This window comes from Notolepis coatsorum (assembly GCF_963971535.1).
Source record: "Notolepis coatsorum genome assembly, chromosome: 6".
NCBI lineage: Eukaryota > Metazoa > Chordata > Actinopteri > Aulopiformes > Paralepididae > Notolepis > Notolepis coatsorum.
The window spans coordinates 156,001,215-156,013,522 of record NC_140170.1 but is presented as its reverse complement, the minus strand read 5'-3'; the positions used below and the strand labels follow the sequence as shown (position 1 = coordinate 156,013,522).

The following is a 12,308-nucleotide window of genomic DNA, read 5'->3' as shown; positions in this document are numbered from 1 at the left end:
GGTTGCAAAAAGGTGTCCCACGGTCTCATCTATGGCCGTGAATATTTTCACGCGGATCGGAATCACGGCGCGCCCGTGGGACACTTTTCCGTTTCGGCGAGTTTATTCCACGCTTTCTGTTTTCCTTTTCTAAGCATTTTAGGGGCTACATGTGATTGAGTAAAAGTTGCGGGACGCCCAGATGTTTCCACGATAGAAAGCTCACGTGGATCCCATAATAGGCTCACTTAATACAGCGTTTTTAAAATCACGTGACATTTTCAGGGTCGCGAGCCGACCTTTTCCCCTCGTTTTCGATGATGGAAGTGATTTAGGAAAAGCTTCGGCACGCCGAGAGGTCCCCGTGGATTTAATCTCGCAGAGGGGAAAATATGCTGAGTGTTTTCCTCTCAGCCCCGTTTTAAACTTTTAGGGTGTGGCAGTCAGCTCGAATCTGATTGGCTAGGATCGGATTTGGACTCTATAATGCTGGAAGCCTGGAGAAAGAGACCTACCATCTGCCTCCTCTCCTGCTGCAGTGAGCATAGTGAGGCTGACAGTGTGTTAGAGGGAGTGAGAAGGAGAAGAGGGAGACATTTAAAAAAAAATATATATATATATAACACAGATGCACAGATGAAAAAGAATGTAAACTATATAATTTTTTTTTCTTTTTTCTTTTTCATATTTAATATTTGATATTAATTGATATTTTAATATTAGGGAGGCATGGCTTCCGTTGGCTTCCATAAGGATTCGCCACTGCACAGCCGTATCTGCAACCACCATCACGGCTCTCATCCACATTCATTCATTTGCTCCCCCGCTCTCTCCTCCCCGATTTCAATGTAACGCGGAGATTCAGAGGGGGGGGGGGGGCACGCCCCAAAATCTGACCAATGAGTGATAGTTTGCTCGCGCGTGCATTTGTTTTGGTCCGTGTGAACACAGCCGTGTGAACACAAACGAACTAAGAATCAAGTGCAACAATTGTATCATAATAGTCCCTGAATCGGAACAAAGCAAACGAACTACAGGTGTGAAAACACCCTAAGATAGAGTTAAATAGAGGTCAATTTAGTACAAACATAGTTAAATAGAGTTACATTTAGCAGTGCACTAACAGAACTAAATAGAGGTACATTTAGCACTAACAGAACTAAATAGTTACATTTAGCACTAACAGAACTAAATAGAGTTACATTTAGCACTAACATAACTAAATAGAGTTACATTTAGCACTAACATCCAACCTCCTAACACACAGCTGCTGCAATGGAACCCGGAGTGTTGGCGGCCTTTCAATTGTAGTTGGCGTGTGTACCAAACTTTACAAATATTTCACTTATAAACATAAAACTGCTTCCCCAGCACAGTGTTGTTTAAACTAAGATATCCACTGAATTCTTTTTAGCTGTGACCAGCAGTTCTATAGGTCACTTGGTTAGTTGCTCGGTCGGTCGGTCTGCCCACAAATAGTTCTCCACGCTCTAGCGGCCACAGTTTTCACCCTAGGAGGCTGAACTGGCATGGAGGTCAAGTGTGTGTGTTCATGCCAATTGACTAAAAGGGGGCGTGGCAATGGGAGTGGCCTATCGCAAAAAGGTTGCAGCTATTGCAAATGTGCGCTTTCTTCTTCATGCATAGATTTATCCAAGAGAGAGAGAGAGAGAGAGAGAGAGAGAGGGTGTGTGTGTGAGGAACTGCACGGATCTGAAGCCTTCTCTCTTCTCTGAGCAGGTCTGCCTCTGTTCGTCCAGCGCACGGTGGCCAGGACGATCGTCCTGCAGGAGATCATCGGGAAGGGGCGCTTCGGGGAGGTGTGGCGCGGCCGCTGGAGGGGAGGGGATGTGGCCGTGAAGATCTTCTCCTCCAGGGAGGAGCGCTCCTGGTTCCGTGAGGCGGAGATCTACCAGACCATCATGCTGCGCCACGAGAACATCCTGGGCTTCATAGCCGCCGACAACAAAGGTATGTGAACGAAGGTGACTGACGAGTGAATGCATGAATGCATTTCTATAGCGCTTTTCTAGTACTAGGACACGAATACTTTGATCTCGGACTCTCTATTGTCTCAAATCAAATGTATTTGTAAGGCCCGACAACACTAGTTTAACTCAATCAGCACCGGATCCGATGATAGTCGGGTTAACTCGCCAACCGTTCAGTGCCAGACACGAGTATAGTCGGGTTTTCATCGTTATTTCTTTTATTCGATATTTCCATTCATTACAGGCACACGGACATCTGGGTTAACATGGGGAATCATCCTGAGAATGCCAAAGTGCAATACCGGCCGCATCCACCCAGGTGGCAGTATCGAGCACCCTTTGAAACATTATATCTTGGCCTGTGCATCGATCAAAAGTCTCCGGTCGGATTTTTATTTGTCGGACAAGGGGGGGCGGTTGTCCCGATCGGATTGAGAAGCGTGAAATGCTCCCGGTGCATGATGTGTGGCGGATTATGTTGGCGACACGATCGACACCAATACTGGGACTCGCGATCAGATAATTGGAATATTCTTTTTGGGGTACATCCTAGTGAAGGTAAGGCCTATATGGTATCAATCATGCTGTGATCCAACCATGACTTCACTTCGATCACAAGATATGTGTGTAACGTTACTCCACAACGTGTGCCGTTGGTGACGATCAAAGCATCAAAAAACGTCGTTTTCTGGGATTAGACAGGATTACTCTAAAACTATACTCATATTCACCACGGTATAAAATGGGAATGTATGGAATGTATATTTTAGAGCGTCGGCCTGTTAAGTACAAACGATGCTCAACTGCGTGGCGCTGATTGAGTTAATGTCCCCATGGGCCGGACGCGTCTTCTTTAAACAAGTCAAGAAGAAACATCACAATAAATCAAGAACAAACAAAAACACCATGAAATCCAAAATAAAATGTAAAATAAATAAATGAATGCAACACTCCCAGACATACCCCACGCGAAGGTAAGGAAAAACTCACAAAAAACCTAGCAATAGGAAAAAAGCACCACAGGCAATGTGGAGGGGCGAAACCTTAGAAGAGCCGTTCAAGGGGGGATCTCCCTTCTTAGATGTCAGTGATAGTAGTGTTGCAATAAAACAGGCAAAACAGTTGGTAAGTATGTATGTCTCCTGCTCCGCCTTTGCACCCCGGAGGAGTAGCACCGCGTCAACAGGTCAGCTGGCCGCTTACATGTTCTCTGTGTGGCCATCGTTGTTTCGCGGAGGGAGCGCTAAACTGAATCTCACCTGTCGTCTTTCCCCTGCTCCTTCCCTGCAGCACAGGCACCTTGAGGTTGTAGCAATAGCATCCGCTCGGCCTTCTAAGAAGCGCCAACAGTCTTACATTTAAATATACCCTGTGTCACCCGTCTCCGTCTCGATTAGGGGCCACATATTAAAAAGTTAAATTATGTAAATAAGACAGATTTAGTATGATGTAGTAAGATGTGATTAACTATTTAATGTTTTTATTTCATTTATTTACTTGTTTTTTTTTTTATTCAATCGCTAATTTCATTATTTGTTCTGTTGTATTATTTTCTCGTGAGGACCCCAGGAAGAATAGTGGTCATTAATTTGACGGGATCCTAACAAACAAAAACACTGCAGTCGGTGCACAGGCTCACTAAACTCTCGTGAGAGCGTTTATGATTTGTTTCTTTCTTTCTTTCGTTCTTCCTGTCTGTTGCTAAGACAACGGCACCTGGACCCAGCTGTGGTTGGTGTCTGACTACCATGAACACGGCTCTCTGTTCGACTACCTGAACCGCTACACCGTCACCATGGAGGGCATGATCAGACTGGCCCTGTCTGCAGCCAGCGGCCTGGCGCACCTGCACATGGAGATCCTGGGGACGCAAGGTTTGTGTGTGTGTGTGTGTGTGCGTGTGTCAAATGGTAACCGGTGCATTTATATAGCGTTTTACAATTTTGTTCCTCACATTTTACCCATTCACTCGTGTGTGTGTGTGTGTGTGTGTGTGTGTGTGTGTGTGTGTGTGTGTGTGTGTGTGTGTGTGTGTGTGTGTGTGTGTGTGTGTGTGTGTGTGTGTGTGTGTGTGTGTGTGTGTGTGTGTGTGTGTGTGTGTGTGTGTGTGTGTGTGTGTGTGTGTGTGTGTGTGTGTGTGTGTGTGTGTGTGTGTGTGTGTGTGTGTGTGTGTGTGTGTGTGTGTGTGTGTGTGTGTGTGTGTGTGTGTGTGTGTGTGTGTGTGTGTGTGTGTGAGAAAATTTACATTGTGACCGTGCAACATAATACTTGCATCATAGCATGACATTACAAGTAAACAGGTCAAAGGACTAGTACACACACAGACACACACACAGACTTAATACTTACATCATAACATGACATTACAAGTAAACCGGACAAAGGACTAGTACACACACATACATAATACTTGCATCATAACAGGACAGGACTAGTATACACACTCAGACATAATACTTGCATCATAATATATAACGTTACAACTAAACAGGACAAAGGACTAGTACACAGACACACACACAGACATAATTGACTACATTCATTGACTACAGCTCAGCGTTCAACACCATAGTCCCTGGTGGACAAGCTGATCGAGCTGGGTCTGAGCTCCGCTCTGACCGCCTGGATACTGGACTTTCTGAGCGAAAGGCCCCAGGCGGTCAGGGTGGGGGGTCAGACCTCCAACACCATCACCCTGAGCATCGGGTCCCCCCAGGGCTGTGTTCTGAGCCCCCTGCTGTACTCACTATACACACACGACTGTGTGGCCAAGTTCAGCTCCAACTCCATAGTGAAGTTTGCGGACGACACAGTGGTGGTGGGGCTGATCTCGGACAACGACGAGAAGGCCTACCGGGAGGAGGTTGAGGTACTGGAACGCTGGTGCCAGGACAACAGCCTGCTCCTGAACATTGGTAAAACCAAGGAGCTGATCGTGGATTATAGGAGAGGACAGCAGGAGACACACACACCACTGAGGATAAACGGGGCTACCGTGGACAGGGTGAGCAGCTTTAAGTACCTGGGGGTCCACATCTCAGAGGATCTGACATGGACAACACACATAGACTCAGTCGTAAAAAAGGCGAAGCAGCGCCTCTACCACCTGAGACAGTTAAGGAAGTTCAGAGTATCTGGGAAGATACTCCAGTCCTTCTACTCCGGAGCTGTAGAGAGCATCTTGACTGGAAACATCACGGCCTGGTATGGAAACAGCACGGCACAGGACAAGAAGGCCCTACAGAGAGTGGTGCACTCAGCCGAGCGTACCACGGGTATTGCACTACCACCCCTGCAGGTTCTATACAACAAGAGGTGCAAATCCAGAGCCTGCAGAATAATGAAAGACCCTCACCACCCCAACAACAGCCTGTTCATGCTGCTGAGGTCAGGCAGACGCCTGCGAACACCAGCTACTAGGACAGAGAGACTTCGGCTCAGCTTCTTCCCCCAGGCCATCAGAGCCTTGAACACTGAACTCTCCACACACAAGCACACATGAGCACACACACGACACACACACTGTACACGCTCACACACTAGCAGCCACTTTAACATGAGCAAGCACACACTCATGCTGCACACGCCCACACTTATGGCCACTAAGGAAAGGTCACTTTAAGAATAGTATAGTATAACTTGAGATTGTATAACATAGCATGTACATAAAGACCCAGTGCCTCATCCGTAGCTAACAGTGTATTGCACTACCACAGGACCTAGCATGTCCTACCATGCTCTGTAAATAACTTATGTACATATACCGATATGCCCTACTCTGTTTACTTGTTTTTTGCACAATGTCGTTCTATTGGATTCTATTATATGTTATTACTATTGTATTATGCACATCGTTGCGGGCAAGACCACCCGCATTTCATTGTATACTCGTATGCCGTGACAAATAAAACTCTTGACTTGACTTGACTTGACTTGACTTATAATGCTTACATCATAACGTGACATTACAACTAAACAGGACAAAGGACTAGTACACACACAGAGACATAATACTTGCATCATAATATATAACGGTACAAGTAATCAGGACAAAGAGGACTAGAGACTTGGACTAGTACACACACACACACACACGCAAGACAAGCTCCAATATACAATAATCGGATATACAATAATCAACTATTTGAAATAGCTACGAATACTTAACTGTACACAACTATATGCAGATTTAAATTAAGTATTTAGTGTGTGTGTGCATTTGAGGAAATTGAATTGCACGTCTTTACATCTGTGCGTGTGTGTGTGTGTGTGTGTGTGTGTGTGTGTGTGTGTGTGTGCTTGTGCGTGCGTGTGTGTGTGTGTGTGTGATTTACTGTTCCCTTGTGTTAATCAGTTTACCGCAGCCCTTCCCTGGCCTCCAGCTCTGCAAACAGAGAGTGTAGATGAGGCCTCCAGTCTCAGCTGGTGGAAAAGCAGCTATCAGCTTTCCCACCCTGCAGTCCGGCCTCTGGTCTCTGAATTAACCAGTGAGAGGAGTCACCCTGACTCACTCACTCGGGTGATTTAACATCCCGGGGGCCCCTCACCTCCACCTGTCACTCAAGAGCTTCAGTGGGTTCTGTGTGTCTTATCCAGGTGGAGGTGGAAGTGAGCTCAGCTTAACCCTTTCACTGCTGCACTACAAAAATGGTTAACCCTTTCACTGCGACAATACAGAAGGTTAACCCTTTCACTGCCACACGACAAAGGGTTAAAGATAGAAGGTGTCCAAATACGTGTGTTTTTGTGCTTCGTAAAAAAAAAAGGGGGGTGGTAGATTTCACATGTAAAGGTACCGAAATTTGGTACAGATTGATCTAGCGTGAATCGGTCAGTAGTAGTACCCTTTAAAAGTACCAAGTTTGGTACCCAACCCAACCCTAGCAATAAGTCCAGCTGCATTTAAACAGCACAGGAAACAGATGCAGCTAGTAGGGGTGTCCCGATACCACTTTTCCAGGGTACTAAGTTTGGGTACTTACTAGGGTTGGGCATCGTTTGGATTTGAACGATTCCGGTTCCGATTCCGGTTCCCCATTTCGATTCCTGTTCTAAACGATTCTCGATTCAGATTCTTTGAGGTGCAGGTCAAGACAGGTCACAGCTTATTTCGCAGGATTTTTATTTTTTTTATCTTTAATTTTTTTCATACTATTCACATTGTCAGTTGACTTGATACAGTTTAATTTGGTTGCTGTACTGTAACTAGGGTATTAATTAACAAAGTAAAAAAAAATATATATATATATATATATATATATTTTTTTTTTTAAGAATCTAAATGCAAATATGTTACTTCCGGAAGTTAGGAACCGGTTCCTATTAGAACCGGTTCTCGGTGCCCAACCCTAGTACTTACCGATACCAAGTACCAATATGAGTACTTAATAATACCATTAAATTGATGATGTAAAAGTTAGATAGTAATGACAACGTTTTCTTTTTTCCAAACACACACACATGCACACAGACAGACAGACTTTACCGGATCAAGTAACATTACAGTTGCAATGCAGTTGGATTTTTTCCACGTCAGTGAAGCATCTCTTGGCGGCCACAGCTAAGGTTTCCTTCATTGTTTTGATGCCGCGGTCCTCGTCTGTTTCTGTCAGAGGTCTCTGAAGTACAGTCTCAGCGGGAAGCACATCTGATACCAAAGCATCAGAGGAGCTCACTTTTCAGGTTACCTCCTCAAACGGAGCCAGAACACGTAGTCTTTTCAGGTTAACTCCTCAAACGGAGCCAGAACATGTAGTCTTTTCAGGTTAACTCCTCAAACGGAGCCAGAACATGTAGTCTTTTCAGGTTAACTCCTCAAACGGAGCCAGAACATGTAGTCTTTTCAGGTTAACTCCTCAAACGGAGCCAGAACATGTAGTCTGTTCACGTTAACTCCTCAAACGGAGCTGGAACATGTAGTCTGTTCACGTTAACTCCTCAAACGGAGCCAGAACACGTAGTCTTTTCAGGTTAACTCCTCAAACGGAGCCAGAACATGTAGTCTGTTCACGTTAACTCCTCAAACGGAGCTGGAACATGTAGTCGTTTCCAGAGGTGTCCACTAGTGGGGGTTAGATTGTCGATGGATGTATAATTTCTTTCAAATGATCACACTACATAAAATGTTATCTATAGCACATGTAAAGTAAAAACTCTACACTAGATAATGTAGTCATAGAAGGAAATGTATAAATCCCATATTCTAATACATAACTAGGAAACTACTTTTAACCGCTTTGTGCCACATAGAACAAACCTCTGGGAACTCTCACATGGGATTCACTCATTTTAATTTCATGCTCTTGTTTCTAGGCAGTGTGTAATGTTCCCGTTTGGGTCTTTTTAGATTCGATTCAATTTGATTAAAATGTATTGTCATCATACGACACAAGTACAGTACAACGAAAAGAAGTTTGGCATCCAACCAGAGTGCATATGTAGCGGTAAAGTGCAACGGCAATATACAATGTACAGGTGATTAAACTGGGTATAAAATATATACATTTGAGGTTTTTCTAACCTCTTGTGTTTTATATACTGTACATTTTGATGATAACAGTTTTAAATATATTTTTAGGTGTGCCTTTGTATTCGGGGCACACCTGGAGAAAAAGAACCCTGTCAAAAGTGTGTACTGCGTGTAGATAAGTTATTGAGTAAATAACACACACACACACACACACACAGGAGGCTCAGGGTCCACATGGTCGTGTTAATCATTGCATTTCTCAGAGACAAAAATAGCAATCGATGAATAATTGCCAGGATGCTTCTGCCCTACTGCAGGAAAGCCAGGCATCGCCCACCGAGACCTGAAGTCTAAAAACATCCTGGTGAAGAAGAACTGCACCTGTGCCATCGCAGACCTGGGCCTGGCCGTCCGGCACGAGTCCATCACCGACACTATCGACATCGCCCCCAACCAGAGGGTGGGCACCAAGAGGTCTGTACATGTTTGTTTGTTTAACCTTTATTTACCCAGGGTAGGTTCGCTGAGCACAGATGCTCTTTTTCAGCTACGCCCTGCTTCACATTCACACAGTTCCATTCATACATGGGAGCTGCCCAGTACAACCACAGTCTGACACCATTGGCCACTGAGCAACTCCACTGGAGCAGTTGGGGGTTAAGTGCCTTGCTCAAGGGCACTTCAGCGGCAGATTTTTCCTGCCGGTCCCGGGCATCGAACCGGCGACCTTCCGGTCACAAACCCGCTTCTCTAGCCATTAGGCCACCGCTGCCCCCTGAAACCACCACAGTCAGGACAGTTGAAACCACCATAGTCAGGACAGTTGAAACCACCACAGTCAGGACAGCTGAAACCACCATAGTCAGGACAGCTGAAACCACCACAGTCAGGACAGCTGAAACCACCACAGTCAGGACAGCTGAAACCACCACAGTCAGGACAGCTGAAACCACCACAGTCAGGACAGCTGAAACCACCACAGTCAGGACAGCTGAAACCACCACAGTCAGGACAGCTGAAACCACCACAGTCAGGACAGACAGCTGAAACCATCCCAGTCAGGACAGCTGAAACCACCACAGTCAGGACAGACAGCTGAAACCACCACAGTCAGGACAGCTGAAACCATCCCAGTCAGGACAGCTGAAACCACCACAGTCAGGACAGCTGAAACCACCACAGTCAGGACAGCTGAAACCATCACAGTCAGGACAGCTGAAACCACCACAGTCAGGACAGCTGAAACCACCACAGTCAGGACAGACAGCTGAAACCATCACAGTCAGGACAGACAGCTGAAACCATCACAGTCAGGACAGCTGAAACCATCAAAGTCAGGACAGCTGAAACCACCACAGTCAGGACAGCTGAAACCATCATAGTCAGGACAGCTGAAACCATCAGTCAGGACAGCTGAAACCACCACAATCAGGACAGCTGAAACCACCACAATCTGGTGAGGAAGGCTAGCTCCGTGGTGGGAGTCGAGCTACCTAGACTTGAGGTGATGGCAGAGAGGGGGATGATAAGGAAGCTGGCTGCCATCATGGAGAACCCCTACCACCCCCTCTACGACGAGCTAGTCAAGAGAAGAAGCTCGTTCAGCCACAGACTCATTCCCCCCCGACACTCAACTAACCGCCTCGGACAGTCCTTCATACCAGCGGCCATCAGGCTCCACAACAGTGGGCAGCGACTAGCAGCCTCCAGGCTCCACAACAGGGGGCAGCGACAGCGACTGCTACCAGACATTGAAACCATCACAGTCAGGACAGCTGAAACCATCACAGTCAGGACAGACAGCTGAAACCATCACAGTCGGGACAGCTGAAACCATCACAGTCAGGACAGCTGAAACCATCACAATCCAGACAGACAGCTGAAACCACCACAGTCAGGACAGCTCATTCATCAGTCATTAGTGACCCCCTGCACCCAGCTCATCACCTCTTCCAACACCTCCCCTCTGGTAGGAGGTTCAGGTCACTGGGTAGTCGCACGGTTAGGTTCAATAACAGTTTCTTCCCCAAGGCCATACAACTGCTTAACTCCAACTCCTCCTAATATTTACCCCCTGCTGTTATGTTTCTTCTGGTCTAGGTTACATTGAACTGTCATCTATACTTTTTCGTACTGTACTGTTTCTGTCATGTATTTGTTCTAGGTTGTGTTTTCTGTACTGTACTGTTCCATGTGTCTTTTTATGTTTTTGTGGTGTATTGTCGCAGCTACCACCTGCACCGTGCTTGAATTCCACCGGCCTCGCCGTGTGGCAATAAAAGGAACTTGAACTTGAACTTGAGCTGAAACCGGCCCAACTAAAAACACAAATCTTCAATCAATATCTGAACAAAAAGACCAAACTCTATACAAAATATACTACAAAACTAAAATGTATAAAATGCAAAAATAAGGTAGAAGAGGTGCTAATATGTCTATGCTACTATCTATTAAGTACTATGCTACTATGCCTATATTACTATCAACTATATACTATGCTACTATGCCTATACTACTATCTAGTATGCTATTATGTCTATACTACTATGCACTCAGAGTTTGTAACAATCAGGTTTGGCACTGCTAGATGAACAATACCACTTACTCTTAGCTGCCAGAGATGTACCCCTCCTGCTGACTTGTACACAATTTGGATAAAAGCATCAAGCTAAATGACTCAATGTAAATGTAGTTGCTTAAAGTAGTCCATCAATGTGGAAGATAATAACATGGCTTCCAGTAGATTTGTAGCGTAGATGATGAGGCTACGGCTGATGGTGGTGGTGACGTGATAATGTGGCCCCACGCACACAAACACACTGCAAATTATTATTATTATTATTATTATTATTATTATTATTATTATTATTATTATTATTATTATTATTATTATTATTATTAATTATTATTATTATTATTATTATTATTATTATTATTATTATTATTATTATTATTATTATTATTATTATTATTATTATTATTATTATTATTATTATTATAATTTTTAACTGCAAATTATGTCCCCAACAGAAAATGTAACATCTGCGATTAAAAAAATAAAAGTATGTTTTATCTAATAAGATAACGTTTTCAGTCTGTTAATTTATCCAATCTTTATTTCTCCATGGCCTAGGACAGTCTGAAATAAACCTGAGTCATGAAACGTGTTGAAGCGCTCCGTCTCTTTAGATAAAAACACCTGTGAATCCTGCCCTTCATTACAACTGTGGCTTGTCTTCCATCTTCCAGGTACATGGCCCCCGAAGTCCTAGATGAGAGCATCAACATGAGACACTTCGACTCGTTCAAATGCGCTGATATCTACGCACTGGGGCTGGTCTACTGGGAGATCGCACGTCGCTATAACAGCGGAGGTCAGGTGTTTCACCTCGCCCGCACACCATGTGTCGTAACAGTGCAGGGGAACACAGATCTGACCTCTGACCTTGACCTTACAGGGATCCATGAAGAGTACCAGCTGCCGTACTATGACCTGGTACCGTCCGACCCGTCCATAGAGGAGATGAGGAAGGTGGTGTGTGACCTGAAGCTACGACCCAATGTCCCGAATTGGTGGCAGAGCTATGAGGTACGACAAATAATGTGATGATGTTTATTTAACACAATTGATGATTTAAATTCTGTGTCATTATTTAGTCACAAAAAATGTTTAGAAGTAAGTCCCAAATGTTTAGAAGTAACTCCCAAATGTTTAGAAGTAACTCCCAAATCTTTAGAAGGAACTGCCAACTGTTTAGAAGTAACTCCCAAATCTTTAGAAGGAACTCCCAAATGTTTAGAAGTAACTCCCAAATCTTTAGAAGGAACTCCCAAATGTTTAGAAGTAACTGCCAACTGTTTAGAAGTAA

At 44.7% G+C, this 12,308-nt stretch overlaps 1 protein-coding gene across 2 annotated transcripts in view; it reads left to right on the top strand.

Annotated features, from left to right (window-relative positions):
- LOC311230658 (activin receptor type-1B-like) overlaps window positions 1-12,308 on the top strand; it is a 61,791-nt gene that overhangs the window by 44,934 nt on the left and 4,549 nt on the right. The window contains exons 4-8 of one of the 2 annotated variants that reach the window (XM_084317011.1): window positions 1,720-1,950; window positions 3,677-3,844; window positions 8,757-8,913; window positions 11,689-11,813; window positions 11,898-12,028. In XM_084317011.1, coding sequence (XP_084173137.1) covers window positions 1,720-1,950; window positions 3,677-3,844; window positions 8,757-8,913; window positions 11,689-11,813; window positions 11,898-12,028 — 812 coding nt within the window. Of the gene's footprint in view, window positions 1-1,719; window positions 1,951-3,676; window positions 3,845-8,756; window positions 8,914-11,688; window positions 12,029-12,308 lie in introns of both variants that reach the window. The other variant, XM_084317010.1, reaches the window with a different exon arrangement.